The sequence below is a fragment of the Crinia signifera genome, chromosome 2 (genome assembly GCF_055691185.1).
Source record: "Crinia signifera chromosome 2, ASM5569118v1, whole genome shotgun sequence".
Classification (NCBI taxonomy): Eukaryota; Metazoa; Chordata; class Amphibia; order Anura; family Myobatrachidae; genus Crinia; species Crinia signifera.
This window is the reverse complement of record NC_139218.1, coordinates 293,976,257-293,992,502: the sequence shown is the minus strand read 5'-3', so window position 1 is coordinate 293,992,502 and position 16,246 is coordinate 293,976,257. Positions and strand designations below refer to the sequence as shown.

Here is a 16,246-nt window from a genome sequence, read left to right as displayed (position 1 = left end):
ATTGATTAGTTTATGCAACAAAATTTTAGCATAGTAATAAAACTATTTATAATAAACATAGTAATAAAACTAGCTATCCTCAAACGCACATGGGCAGAGAACAGTGGTCCATATACACTGTACAGTACATTTGCTTGGGATGCATAAAACATTATAAAAATGGGTACAGAAATAACTGTGCCTTGCCTACTTTGCTATTAGATAATTATTTTTGTACTGACATTACTAATGAAATCCATTACATAACTGCGTAAACATTACACACAATTATTATGATGGATAGTTAGCAGAGTTAACTCTGTTATGTAATATGATTAATGCTCCGCACTGTAGCTGACTTGTCTAAGGTTACAAGATATTTCCTCTCTCCTATAACAATGTCAGGCAGAGTGTATGTAAAGTACTTAATGCCCTACTCCTTCCTGCTAAGTCAGGACACAATCACTGACAAGTTCTCAATGAAATATTTTCATCTAGAGTATACAAACATGCTACACAATAGTGTTTGCTTCTAAGATAGGCAAGTTTATAGCATCACGTTTATATCAATTCAAGACATATAATAAATAATGGTGAATAACATCATCAGTTCCTTTGCTACTACTGAACTTGTAATTACAGCGGTAACTCTTTATCTCCCGGTATAAATAGTTACATATTCATTATAAAGTGATAGGAACTCAGTCCAGCTCCCTGTTGTATTGGACAAGTTTATATTTGTCCAAGATGCGAGTCATACTGATACAATCAGCATAGGTACACTTGATGCTATGCTAGGTGTTATCAGTAAATACACCCAGTGATTGCTGCATGCCACAACTCAGCTAAAGCCTCTGGGAAAGCTAGATGATAGGCGATTCAGATAAATCTATTTTTTGTATCAATGTTCCAGGACTATATTTTCAAAATAGCAACTTCACCCTAATTTACCAGTCAGTGGCTAATGTGTCTAAAAAAACTTACAGCACGGTAGATGCATTAAGCAAGATTGCTAAAATATGTTGGAATTTTTAAATTTGACATGATAAAAATCAGTAACATTTAAGACTAGAATACAACAATTGACCAATCCATTATAAGTACTGTACTGTATATCTGTTCTTACCTTATATATAGTGAATGGGATATTAATGATGATATGGAGCAGATCTCCCAGTGCCAGGCTAGCAATCAGCAAGTTGGTGCCATTTTTCATACCTTTATTCTTATAAATTATCCTCAACAGCGTTGAGTTACCGATAACCCCAACTAGGAATATCAGGCACGATACCAATGTGTTAATATATTTGAAAGTTTTATTGATTTCAATCCGTCCATCACATCTTGGAGGTCCTCTGCTTTTTCCAGATTGAAACATTGTATTTTGAAGTGTACTGTGGTTTGATATATTAGCATTTGAAGTCTTGAAAGCAGTTGACTTAACTGTAGTAGACAAACTTCTCAAATGTGACAGCCTTTCATTAGGTAGTTGTTGAAGGGACGAGCCATTCTCTTCTCCAAAGACAACAGCGGTAGCTAGCAGTAATGGTACCAGATATAAACATTTCATGATAATTCTGGTTGTGAAATTTGGGTATATTTACAGAAATTGGCAAGTATTTCCTATACAAAAAGAAAAAAGAAAATTGGCAAATATCTACTACCAGATATAAACATTTCATGATAATTCTGGTTGTGAAATTTGGGTATATTTACAGAAATTGACAAGTATTTCCTATACAAAAAGAAAATTGGCAAATATCTACTACTTAGTATGAAGTATTCTAATTTTCTATTGTATAGCATAAGTTGCAATATTTCATCACTTAAAAGCAGTTATTTCTTAAAGTTTACACAATTTCAAATAATATGATTTCAATAAAACTCAAAATATTTAACATTTATTTTTGGTCCTTTTTTATTATCTACTATAATATACATATTATTCATTACTTTTGTTAGGTTGTCATAGCTATTCATATATTTATATTTGAGAATGACTTACTTAGTATACTTTGAATGCATCAAAATATTTAAGAAAAAGTTAAGTGTACTTCTACTGCTATTAGTGCAAAAAACTACTAATATTCTACTACTGATACTAAAACTACTACTACAACAACAATAATAATAATAATAATAATAATAATAATAATAATAATATAAAAATTGTACCTTATATTGTATGTCCTGCTCCTATTAATGTGAAGTAGTAAAGCAGTAAATTCATGAACTGACACAGTTCTCCAGCTTGTGAGTTGTCCTGGGGAGTTACGCGAGGCAGAAAATCTCCTGAAATGTCTCAGTGGACATCAGTGTAATGAACAATTCAGACCTTTCTCCTGGTATGTGTGTGTCTGCAAACCACTAGTCAAATACTAGCACATCAGTCACTGACAGTCTCCGCCTGCTTCCTCCTACAGCAACCTCTCTACCCCACTCTTGTCCTTTGTAGTCTGGACAGCATCATTGGAAGATATCAACTTTGGAATATTACAGAAGTCAAACCTGGCTCCTAAAACGCAGTGCGCAGAGGTTTGCTTTGTAAATACTTGAAATAGCCTTAGATATATTATAAAAGCACTGTTTTACCTGATATAAATGGGACTTCTCAACATATGCAAGATCTTCTTGTCCCAGATAAGGTTGATAAAATGGTAATATGGGAACTAGTGATGTCATTTGTCTTTGTCTTTTATACACTAACACAAAATAAAGGGCAGATACAATTTAAACTGATTACTGGCTTACACAGTGCTCTGATCCTTTCTAATGTTCACTTGTTGATCTTGGATGGGTATCAGCAGATTGATTTCACCCAACTTAAGTTCAGTATGTCTGCTCAGATCGGTGTTTAATAACATTATTGACACACGCTTTATAGTGTATTTTTTATTTTCATTCTGTATCTTGATGACAATTTTCTGTAACACAATTGGTTTGTATGGACTTGCATAAAACTAAATAAGGCTATTGTAAAGCAGTTTTGTGTCCTGTGAAGACACAGAATGGAATGTTAGTGAGGATATGAACCAGAGTGCAGCCCCCAGGGCACAGATTGACATCTGCATGTGTATTGTTTTAGCATCCAGATAAACGAAGTTTGTAAGTTTGCCTTACCATACATATATACAAGGAAAAAAGTAAAAAAGTAATATCATGCCTCCTAAAGTGGAAGGTGTGTGTGTGTCTTAGGGGCCTACACATGGGGCGATTTTAACCCATTTTCTATGCGATCTGACTAGATCACTTAGAAAATGACCCTACATTGCTCTGTGTGTAGGAGTCATAGCGATAGCGATGTGCAGAACTGCGCATCACTATCGCTGGGCGATTAAGATCCTGCATGCTGGATAAATCTAGTCAGATCGCCAGTCATGGCCAGTGTCCTCACCGGAAAACACTGGACCTGACAGATTGCTCTGCCAACATCACTGGCACATCACTCTGCAGCGCTGTGTGCTGAGCAATTTTCCTGAGCGATCTAGCATTGCCCAGATCGCTCAGCACAGTCTTCGCGTGTGTAGACCCCATTAGCAATCTGTCTAGATTGCTTAGGAATTAAGCATGGATTGCTATGTGTGTATGCCCCCGAGCGATGGCACTGCATAAAGTATATTTTGCTAAAAGGGGCGCACACTAGAACAGCTGTAGTAAACCAATTGTGTGTGTGTTGTGCAAATACTGTATTTGTGTTTATTGCTAGTTTGCTAATTTATTGCAATTGTTCCAAATTGCCAACTCTTTTTTTGGTACTGCTTTCCTAGCACGGCGCCCATCGCAGTAATCGTGTACATTTTTATATGGCATACAATCTGTGCGATGCCTGCGATTTAGGGTTTTAAATCGCAGGCATCGTATGAAAAACAGTACTATAGTTAGCTACGATGCGTGCGATGCGATGACTGCGATGTATGCATTTAAATCGCATGCTTCACACTCATCGAGTCACTTGTCTGGATTGTATGTAGTTGTAGATGTACAATGAATGCGATGGGTGCGATATACTATGGTGTATGTATGCCCCCTATACGTACAAATTGTCTAATCACCCTAAACAGTGCTTTTAAGCACCCAAATGGCTGCTTACAATGTTAAATGCAGCCCCACATCAACCCCCGGGTGCTGTTAAGCACCCAAATGGGTGCTTACCATGTTCAATGCAGCCCCACGGCAAATATCCGCTATAAACGTGAACCCGAAGCCTGGCGAGCGTAGCGAGCCCCGCGAGGGGCGGTGGTACGCGTCCGACATTTTCATACCCCCACTATCCACGTCGGCATGGAGTTGAGAATAGAAAGTGTGGCGAGCGCAGCGAGCCACCGAGCCCGAAGCCCCGCGAAGGGATGCGGATTCCTGTGAAGCCCGCGAGGGGATGCGAATACCTGTGAAGCTCGCGTGGGGACGCAGATATCCCACTATCCCACGCTTCGGGCTCGGTGGCTCGCTGCGCTCGCCACACTTTCTATTCTCAACTCCACGCCGACGTGGATAGTGGGGGTATGAAAAGGTCGAAGGACGCGTACCGCTGTGCTCGCCAAGCTTCGGGTTCACGTTTATAGTGGGGGTTTGGCGTGGGGCTGCATTTAACATCATGGTTGCAATGTGCACAGCAAGAATTCAAGAAATCTGTAATCCACCAGGAAAACTGTAATCCACCAAGAATCAGGAAGGAGTAATCAGAAATCAGAAACTCACTCTCCAAATCTCAATAAAAATGCACCAGCTCTCCAAGACACCTCCACTTCTCACACAAATAAACCCACAAAGAAACTTCAGGGAAGGAGGTGTCTCACACAGGGGATTGGAATTACAGTGAAAACATGTTTAGTGTTATGTAAACATATGTTACTATGCAGAATAATGGTTAATAAACCAATCAGAGATGTCACTATGCAGAAAAAGGGTAATTGGACCTATTAGTGATGGGCCTGTGAGCGCCAAATGTATGAAATCGCGTAAATCACATCCATCGCAAACATTGTATGTATGTTTACAGTACGAGTGATGCAATGCATGCGATAAAAATGGGCACGATGAAAAAATCACTGTAGTCGCATTAATCACAAGCATCGCATGCATCTTGTGGTGCAGAAACACATAAGATGCATACGATGCTTGCGATTAATGCGATGCTAATCGTGGGCGCCGTGCTAGGAAAGCAGTACCCTTTTTTCGTATTCTACAAGTAATCCAATGATTCTGGCACCATATCTTCATTTTTTATTTTTGGTGAGTGGAATTTTTTTTTGTATAGACACACACGCTCACACTTACAAACAAACACACACACTCACAAACAGACACACAATACTATTTCAACTGTACAGTGCAGTTGAAGTAGTGTTGAACACTAATAAAACCCGTGCACCCGCTAGCTTCCTCTTGCCGGCGGCTGGCACCTGCCCGCTGAACCCACCGGCTAGCTTCCTCCTCCTGCCGCCCAAAATGCTGACCATTAACCCCGGTAGCTTACTCCTGCCAGCTGGCACCACCCGCCCTCACGCTAGCTTACTCCTGCCGCCCGCACGCCCACCCACATGCTAGTTTCCTCCTGCTGTAAGCTAGCTTCCTCCTGCTACAATGCAGCCGCTAGTTCTGTTTGCCTAGGGTCCATTCAGTTTGCCTAGGGGGCTGACAAACCTTGCACCAGTCCTGGCAATGAACAAGGTCAGTCTCCTTGGCAACGAGCAAGGTCAGTCCCCTTGGCAATGAGCAAGGTCAGTCCCCTTGGCAACGAGCAATTTCAGTCCCCCTTGGCAAGGAGCAATTTCAATCCCCCTTGGCAACAAGCATCAAGCCCCTTGGCATCGAGCATGAAGCCCCTGGCATTGAGCATGAAGTTCCTAGCAATGAGCATGTAGGTAAGTGGCACTTATGTGTCAAATGTGTAATGGGCATTATGGTTTGTTATATAAATGTGCAATGGGCATCATGTGGGGCCTTATGTGTAATTGGCATTACAGCATGTGGCTTTAAGTGTAATGGGTATTACAAAGTTCGCTAAAATGTGCAATGGGCATTACGGTGTGTGGTATAATGTTAGGCTGTGCCCCCATTTCGCCGCGCAAGAGCCCCACATACTACAAATCGGGGGGCTCGAAACATGCCCTTGCTCCGAGCACCGCGGCACCTAGCTACACCACTGGCTGTTGAACTACATATCCCAGCATGCCCTGCTACATTTTTACTATTTGGCCATGCTAAAACTGTTGCAGGGCATGCTGGGATTTGTAGTTCAACAACAGCTGGTTCCCCATCCCTGCCCTAGGCAAAGCTACACCGCCCCCTGTATTCCCAAACAGGGCCAAATGCAGGATTTCTAAAGGGAGGTTTATTACTTATGATTTGATAAAGGAAATACTGTAAGGTACTTGTTTCCTAGCACGGCACCCATCGCATTGTATACCATAAGACTAAATATGGTATGCAATGCGATGCGATGCGACGTTGTACAATAAAAAATTGTATGGCCTTGTATGCCATACAATGGCATACAATGGGATGGTATACGATTTTTTATTGTACAACCACCCAGATGGGTCCTTACAATGATAAATGCCCCCCCACTATCAACACCAACCTGAAACCTGGCGATATATATAATCAGCACCTCCTTGTTGCTTTAGCCTCCAGCTATTTTTATCTGAGATATCTGATAGTTGTTATACTATTATTTTTCTTACACAAAGGTATTTAAGCAAATTGGTTGCTGAATCTACAGTATATATACTGTTCACAAAATTTAATTATAAGAACCCACCATTACTTTTTATTTAGAGAATGGCTGACGCCCTCTAAGAATAAGGGTTTATTGCTTTCGATTATCCCAAAGGATTACAACACATACTGTAAGTGGCGCCACTCATCCATAGGAGGAACTACCCCTGTGCGCACATTGAGTGTTAGGGGTGCACAGGCACCCCCTAATGCTGTGCCCACCCTTATGAACACCTCTGCCGCTAGCAATACCAGCAAAATACTTTTGCTTTTAGAACTGTATTCCATTAAAAGAAGCACCTATTAATCAATAATGTGTGTTTGCATCGTTAATTGTACTATAGACCATTTTCATATTACTACATACCTGCGTAATCCATATATATTTATGACTGTATTTGCATGTACTGTTACACAGAGTAATTAGAAGATTAAAACTGAAATAGGCAGATTATGGTGTGGCTGAGATATATTGTAGATATATTGTAGCCAGTGCCAATCGATGATGGTAGACATGCCTAATTGCCTGTGTTAGACACGCCCAATAGATAGAGCTATGCACACCCCTTTGACGGTGCACCCCCTAATAAAATGTGCTGCGCACGCCTATGCCTGTGAATGATTGATTTATCATGTGCTTTACATCAAGTCTGCTAATATCTTAACATGTTGTAACGCTTCATATTAATCAAGTTTAAGATAATTACAGTTTTACAGCTGATTACGTTTTGTGAGCTTTTTTGGAAATTTGAAGTGTACAGTAACAACCACACTCTTTTATGGTCTTTAAATAGACTTTATTGTCATTTTATGTGTGTTTTTCTGAACAGACCCACACAAGTCTCTAAACAGTGACCATGCTATTGGCACCTGCCCTTCATTGTATATATATATATATATACACACACACAGTATATACCCGTTACTGGCAGCACCCACAGCTTTGATATAGTACATACATGACAAGACACAAGACATTCTGGGGGACATTTACCAAAATGGATTCGTAGAAAAAAGGTGTATTCGTAGGGAGAAATACACCTTTTTTTTACGAATTTGTATTTTCGGGATTTACAATCCCAAAAATACAACAATTCGTATTCCTAAAGATGGAACATTCGTATTTGTATTTACAAATACGAATGTCTACACCATCGATAGGATACGACAGAAATCACCATTCAAAAGAATGGTGGTTTCTGATTTACTAAGCAGCCGTACTGATAATACGGCTGCTTAGTGGTGTAAAACAGGCATGCAAATACGACAGGAAAATAGAACACCATTTTCCTGTTCTATTTGCTTTAAGCCTGCACGGATCAGTCAGATCCGTGCAGGCTTCAGTGTAAAAAAATAGAAAAATTAAATAAATAAAAAAAAAAACCGGCGTGGGGTCCCCCCCACAGCCGAAACCAGCACCAGGCTGACAGAGCCTGGAGCCGGTAATTAAAAATCAGGGAACCCGACAAATAGGGGTTCCCTGCTTTTTAACAACCAGCCCCAGGCTCCTGCTCTGGGGCTGGTTCCCAAAATACGGGGGACAAAATGACTAGGGGTCCCCCGTATTTTAAGAACCAGCCCCAGGCAAAACCAGCCAGCAGGGTAATGCCACAGCCGGGGGGAGACTTTTTATGCAAGTCCCCCCGGCCAAAGCATTAACCCTACCGACCAAGGTCTTTCCTGATTGGCCGCTAGGCGGCTAGGCGGCTCCTGATTGGCCAGAATTCATTCTGAGCCCAGACGCCGAAGAGGAAGGATCTCTCCGGCTCTGAAAGCTGGGGAGCGTCGCGGGAGATGCCGGCAGCTGCTGGAAGTCGTCAGCAGCTGCCAGAAGACCTGGATGTCGACAGATGAAGAAAGAAGACCATCCATGGAGGACCTGGGTGAGTAGGATTTCCTTCCACAGGTCCAACATGGATTATCCTCGGACAGGACGCCGACCCCGGAGCCGTCGACACGGAGCCGCCGACACCGGAGCCAGCGACCTACCAACGGGATCAAGATAGGTAAGTATCAGTATGTGTGTAATGTGTGTATTAAACTTTTATTTAAAATGGGTGTCAGTGTGTTTTATTTAACTATTTTTTTTACTGTGGCACTACAAGACCCAGCGGGCCCTTTAATGCCCAGCAGGCTGGGACTTGTGGTTCTCCAAGTCCCAGCTTGCTGGGGAGGCTTGCTGGCACTTGTAGTGCCACAGTAAAAAACAATAGTTTGTTTTATTTTTTACACCACTATCAGCTCGATGCCCACCGCCCAGGGGCATCGAGGACAGCACCAGGCTTCAGCCTGGTCAGGTAAGTCCTGGAGGGGGGGGACCCCTTTATTGGGGGGGTCCCCACTCCCCCAGGGCCCCTGGCCAGGCTGACTGGTCGGTAGGGTTAATGCTTTGGCCGGGGGGACTTGCATAAAAAGTCTCCCCCCGGCTGTGGCATTACCCTGCTGGCTGGTTTTGCCTGGGGCTGGTTCTTAAAATACGGGGGACCCCTAGTCATTTTGTCCCCCGTATTTTGAGAACCAGCCCCAGAGCAGGAGCCTGGGGCTGGTTGTTAAATATCAGGGAACCCCTATTTGTCGGGTTCCCTGATTTTTAATTACCGGCTCCAGGCTCTGTCAGCCTGGTGCTGGTTACAGCTGTGGGGGGGACCCCACGCCGGTTTTTTTTAAAATTTATTTATTTTTCTATTTTTTTTTACACCTTGCAGCCTGCACGGATCTGACTGATCCGTGCAGACTGCTACAAATAATTCGTATTAGCAGCCGTATATACGGCCGCTAATACGAATTCCTACGACATCGGTGGGTTACAAAGCAGTCGTATCTGACTGCTTTGTAAATGACCCTCCGGAACACGACTTTGCATACGACTGAAACAGTCGTATGCAGTCGTAGGGAAAATACTAATACGAAAAACTCGGTTTTTCATATTAGTAAATTTCCCCCTCTGCTTCTCACTCTCAGTGATCACCCCCAGCAATGCAAATAGGGTTACCACCCGTCCGGGATTACTCCGGACAGTCCGGTAATTTATACAAAAGGTGTAAGGAAAAAGTCCCAAGACGCTATTCGCCCTTGCAGCCACAAACCAAGATGGAGGACCACAAGGCAATCCTCTCTAGTAGATTTTTCGGAACAAATGAAGGTCTGATGGCGCTGAGCTTGTGTGTCCGTGGAATATGATCTCCTGATTGTAGAGATATGAAACAATGAAATAAATCAAGTGTAAGTTGATGTACAAAATGAAGATACTTTTGTGGGGGGAAAGAGAGGGAACTTCGTACCCAAACTCACTAAATAGTGGTGTGTTATACACATATAACAGTATCTTTATGGGTCCACCCGTGTAGAAAACATTCAAGACAATATCAGATGATGGAGGACAATATCCAAACAGCGTACCATACTCACTGAACAATCAGGAGCATAAACGCATATAAAGGTATCTTTGCCAGCACATCAAAAGGAGACAGTCACAACAGCCAAAAGATAGGGGCGGTGCCTACCGTACTCACTGATGGGGTAGGTAGGATACACATATAGCGGTTTCTTTTAAAAGCCAAATTCCTCTTCCTCCAGTGGAAATGTGAACCTCAATGACAGAGGTATCTCCAGAGATCGGCACTGAGAGATGACCGGAAGTCCGGGCGGGGGATCATGGAAGCCGCTGTTGCAGTGCCAGGCTCCCAGCATCTCCCGGCTGGCACTGCAACAGCGGCTTCACGCGGCATCCATGATCCACCGCCCGGACTTCCGCTATATGTGTATCCTACCTACCCCCTCAGTGAGTCCGGTAATTTAGACCGGTATCCGTAGTCCGGACAGGTGGCTTCCCCGGACTATACATAGTCCGGGAATGAGTCCCCCTCTCTGCCTGCCACGGCCGCCCGGCTCCCTCCGCTAGTTTTTGAGGTGGCAGAGGTGCGCTGCAGTGCTGTGCAGTGGTGCCGGGCGGGTGGCGTGGCCATGGTGATTTTTTCAAGCCAGCCAGCCAAGAGGGAATGCATGTCAGGCAGGGGGTGGCGCTGCGGCGCAGAGTGACGAGTCATGATGAGTGACTGACTGTCAGTAACTCTGCCGCGGCGCTTGCTGGGAGGAGGGAGGCGGAGTCGGACGGACAGTGGACACACATGCAGACAGTGTGTGTGTGTCACTGTCGACTCCACCTCCTCCAGGCTCCAGTGCTCCTCTGGGATCCTCCTCCGTAATTGGCGCGCTCAGCCTGACAGCCTCGCTCTCTGACCAAGGCAGACCAAGGCTAGCTCAGTCAGCGCGGTGCCCTCCACATCATCAGCGGCCTCCTCCGGCTCCTCCACCCAGGTCCCAGCCTCCTTCACCCTCAGCCTCCCTCCTTCACCATCCATCACCCGCAGTCAGGTCAGGCTCAGCCTCCACCACCGACCCTTGCCTCCACGTCAGTCAGTGAGTCTCATTGTTACATGTCAGGCCTCCTGGTTATGTGTCAAGCTGGTAATTGACAGCTGTACTTTTGTTTATATCAGCTTGGGTGCCAAATTTGTTCTCAAAATGGGCAAAACCATGTGCATTGCAGGTAGAGTAGATGTAACGTGCAGAGAGGCTACAAGAGGGGAGAGTTTGGCTCTAGGGGGAGGGTTAGGCTACAGGTCAGGAGAGGGTTAGGTATGGGGGGGTCAGGCTACGTGACTGCCTCCTTCTGAATTTGGCTGCCAGTGCCTGCAGTGCTGAGCCTGGCTGTGACTAAGTTTGTTGGGGTTGGCACACTGGCACTAGTAAGTTGAGTTGACTTATTTCACTCTCGTTGTGTTTCTGTGTGAGGGCAGAGGGCCACACTATCACCACAGTCCAGGCAGGCAGTCCCCTGTCCCCGTCTGCGCCACACCCAAGTCACCTGGGCGATGTTGAGTTGTGCCCGCTGCAACCACCCAGCCCCAGCCAGGCCTGCTCCAGCCAACCTCCCAGCCAGGCCCAGCCAGCACTTAGCACAGCCACAGGAGCTACTCTCTCTCTAGATTTACAACTGTGGCTGGCCTGGGCCTGGCCCAATACAATAGTATGTTGTTGTATGATGAAGATGATCACTATTTTTCAAGCAAGCTTTTGAAAGCAAATAATAGTGTAGTCAAGATTTTGGAATAATGTGTAATGGGCATTATGGCATGTGGTATACTATGTAATGGGTGTGTGATGTGTAATCAGCATTACGGTGTCTGTGTTGTCCCTATCTTAGAAAAAAATTGAGTCCCGGCATAACAAGTAATAAGCATAATGTGTAATGGGCATCATGGTTGATGGGGTGAGGCTTAACAGACGGGGTGGCCCAGGGTAAGTAACCCCTGGGCCCCCCGCCTTAATCTGGTTTTGGCCACAATCTTCAATGCAGTGCACACTGAATCCATCCAGTTAGAGCACACGGGGTGTAGAGGAGTAGAACTGCAGGTGGAGCTATTATGGAGGCAGAGTGGAGGCATCATCTGGTCCTGCTGAAGCTGCTTCTGGTTTTAGTATCAGAAAAAGATCATGATCCTTAAGCAGATGTTTCTACCAGTGCTGGTTGAAGTGTTATTAATGAATCACTGATCTTAGCTGTGTGATGAGTTGTTCATTCATATCACTGTCTGGCAAGCGCAACAGATTGATTTGTGCAATATGAGTGTAATAATTAACTCTGCCAGCAGCTGTGCCCCCCTAATGGCAGCCCTGGTTGTTGTATTATACCCATCCATCAGATTTGCTATAGTCGCTCTCACTGTAGACATCCAGTTTCCAATATAAACTGCTACATCTTTGAGTTTAAGTCCAAGGGAAGGAATGGGAGATCTTTGGAATGCCAGCTGTTGTTGTGCTAATTATCTTAGCATGCCCTGCTGCAGTTTTGCTATTTAGCCATGATAAAACCATTGCAGGAAATGCTGGGATGTGTAGTTCAGCAACAGCTGGAGTGCCAAAGGTTCCCCATCCCTGCCTTAGGGGAACCCTAGTACATGTGACCATATCATCCTCTATGGGAAAAGTTGCTGCCCAGGTTTTAGGAGTTCATACTGTTATCTCGGTGTTTTGTAACAATAGCAATCTAATTGTGGGTATATGCATAAGTTAATCACATACCTTCACAGCCCTGTTGAAGGGGCTCATACATCAGGCAACTATAGGAACTATTCCCCATTCTGGTTTCGGTCATCACCAAAATATAGCATTCTTGGTCCATCTAATCCAACCCAGAAATGGTTGAATCTGAAATACTGTATGTTGGATTTTGCCGACCCCATGATTTATGCAGTATACTAATTTGGGGTCTATATGCTCAGATGCAGAAATTGACACCAAAACAATATGGTGACCATTTCCATGTTGACCTTTTGATAGAAGTGTTTATAGTTTAATTTTATCAATTAGCAAAATTCAAAATGAATAAAAAAAGAAAGCAATGCTAAATGAAATCAATATTTGGTGTGACCACACCCTACCTTCAAAACAGCACAAATAAACTTGTGCACAGTTTTTGAAGGAACTCGACAGGGAGGTTGTTTCAAACATCTCGAAGACTTGTAGATTTAGGCTTGATGAAATCCTTCTGCTTCCAGACAGACTTCTGTTTTCTATAATCCCAGACAAACTCGATGTTGGGTACTTATGTAGTATCTGGACGCCCGATTATCGCATCGCATCCGACCAAATCGCATGCGATGCGATGGACCCGATTTTCCATAGGATTCTATGGGAGAAAGGGTCCTTTTCATTTCCCTACTATCCAACTACGCATGGAGTTGGATATAAACCTGTGGCGAGCATAGCGAGCCACCGAGCCCGAAGCGTGGCGAGCGTAGCGAGCCCCGCGAGGGGACGCGGATTCGTTAAAAAGTATTCCGCATCCCCTTGCGGGGCTTGCTGCGCTCGCCACGCTTCAGGCTCGGTGGCTCGCTACGCTCGCCACAGGTTTATATCCAACTCCGTGCATAGTTGGATAGTAGGGAAATGAAAAGGACCCTTTTTCCCATAGAATCCTATGTTAAAACGGACTCAGTCCATTTTAACATTGAATCCTATGGAAAAATCGGGTCCATCGCATCGCATCGCATGCGATTTGGTCGCATGCGATGGACCCGATTTTTTAATCGGGCGTCCAGATACTACATAAGTACCCGATTTTGATATCAGGGCTCTGTGGTGGACATATCATCGCTTCCAGGACCATGAAGAGGTACTTATTATCTGGGCTCCCATGTTAAATGCACCCTATTTTTTCATACCCCTACTATCCAACTACGCATGGAGTTGATTTTATATAGTGTGGCGAGCGCAGCGAGCCCCGCGAGGGGACGCGGTCTCATAAGTAAAACGGGGACCCAGATATTACATAAGTACCCATGAAGATAGTTCTAAATAATATTTTGCCTGATTCAGGTTGGATCGCATATGCTAAGCAGTTTGCAGCAGCTTAGCATATGTGATCCTTATGCAATTAATGTGATTGCAGTTCTAGATGAACCTTGCAACCATTGATCGCAATATTCATCTGCGACTGCAATTCTGAGTAAGTTTTACTTGCAAATGCAACAAGTCTCTGGCCTCGTCTAATCACAGGACATCAAACGGGTAATCGGGAAACTACAGGTTGCATCATCTATGTGATCCAACCTGATTCAGGCTCATTGTGTGTATGTTTGGGGTCATTGTCCTGCTGCAGATTAAATTTGGAGCAAATAAGATGCCACTCTGTTGGTATTGCATGATAGATCAGTACCCTGTATTTGCCAGCATTAAGGACACTATTAATCCTGACCATTTCCCCAACTCCATCTGCTGAAATACAGCCCATAACTTACAAGGAACCTCCACCATGCTTCACTTTTGCCTGCTGTTGCTCTTTATCGTACTGGTCTATAGCGCTTAGGCGAACAAAGTACCTTCTGTTACAGCCAAATATTTAACATGTGGACTCTCCAGTCCAAAGTAATTTTTCTATACTCTAGTTTCCATGTTGGGCATAATTCTTTCATGAAGACCCCTTCTAGCCAGACTTCCCAGAACAGTGACAACTCTGAGCTAAGGCAATATTGAAAATCTGCCAATATTTAAGAGAATAAGCATGATGTATGTTTTATCTGATGTAACAAGTGAATCCTGAGCAGTCTCTGAGTGCCTTTGTATTTTTGCACTTATTCATTACTTTGAAGTAGCATAGTATTCTCAAAATGGCAAAGTTGAGCAAGGGAGTGTCAACTCAGCAGCGGGTTGTGCAGGGCTTGACATAAGTGAATATATAGCACCTGGTACACACTTGCAATTTTTAGCAAATAAAGCTTACTTATGACTTTCTATCAGGCTTGTACTGTTCAGTACAACTGGGCTCAAATGGAATCACCCACATTAACTTACTTGGGAAATCGTGGGTGCGGCACAGGCGGCAGCATTGCAGTTGAACAGCCAGGAGGAGAAGGTCGATGGGTGCTATGCCGGGCGACTGTTACATCCTATGTGCCGCCAAGAGCAGTCGCCACAATGCAGCAGTTCCAATGGTGGAGGTGCAGCCTTTGCAGCTTGACCTATGACCTAGTCACGCTGCGCAGGCCACATGCCTGGTCGAAAACAGCCAGGCAGGATCTGAGTGGGATTGGATACAATACTGGGATTGAAATCCTGGACATTTTGAGGCCAAATCCCAGGAACCCCATCCCGGGATTGGCCACCCTAGTCAGCATATCTGTGGTCCGCATTCCGGTGCTGGCATTGTGACTGCTATCAGAACCGACCCTGGAATACCAACAGCCGGCACCCCAAACAGTGAGTATGTAGGATGGGTTAGGGTCAGGCCAGGTAGTGGGTTTGGTTTAGGCACTAGATTTAGGATTAGGCTGCTGGGAGGGGGCAGGTTAGGGTATGGCTGTGGGCAGTGAGGGATAGACACTTGCAAGGGAGATTAGGGTTATGCTGTGGGGCAGTGTTTAGGCAGCGGGTTAAAGGGGCATGGAGAAGGTTAAGCTGCAGGGGGCTAGTTAGGATTAAGCATTTGCAATGGAGGGTTTGGCAGTGAGGATTCGATCCCATATGGAGCCCCTATCAGGATTTACTGTGTTTGGGTGCCAGCAGGGGCGGATCCAGGATAAAATGACAGGGGGGGGGCACCATGATAAAAGAGGGTTTGGGTGGGGGAGGGGCTGTGTTAGTGGTGCCAGTGTACATGCTAAGAGAGCGGCAGAGAGAGGGTGGAAATGGGATTAAAAATAGGCCCTGGCATTTAAAGTATGCAGGCCCACCATGGCGACAAAAGTGAAGGATGTAGTTGTGTGCGTGCCGAAGGCGTGCTCCAGAAAAGGGGGTGTGGCCACTCAACAGGGGGCGTGTCCTTGAGTGTAGTGTACCACACCTTATACAACTTCTACACATTATGCAACAAAATACTAGACCCCATTATACTTGCCCCTTACAAATTATGCCAAATGGAATGAGCCAAAATTCACATAATGCCACATGGATTGAGCAAAAATTCAAATAATGCCACATGGATTGTGTCAAAATTCAAATAATGCCACATGGATTGTGTCAAAATTCACATAATGCCACACGGTTG

At 44.4% G+C, this 16,246-nt stretch overlaps 1 protein-coding gene across 1 annotated transcript in view; it reads right to left on the bottom strand.

Annotated features, from left to right (window-relative positions):
• Positions 1-2,395, bottom strand: part of EDNRB (endothelin receptor type B) — a 31,109-nt gene extending 28,714 nt beyond the window's left edge. The window contains exons 1-2 of the mRNA XM_083168817.1: positions 2,155-2,395; positions 1,106-1,602 (exon numbers count right to left, since the gene is read on the bottom strand). Coding sequence (XP_083024943.1) covers positions 1,106-1,549 — 444 coding nt within the window. The 5' untranslated portion in view covers positions 1,550-1,602; positions 2,155-2,395. The remainder of the gene's footprint in view (positions 1-1,105; positions 1,603-2,154) is intronic.
• Positions 2,396-16,246: the final 13,851 nt, after the last annotated feature.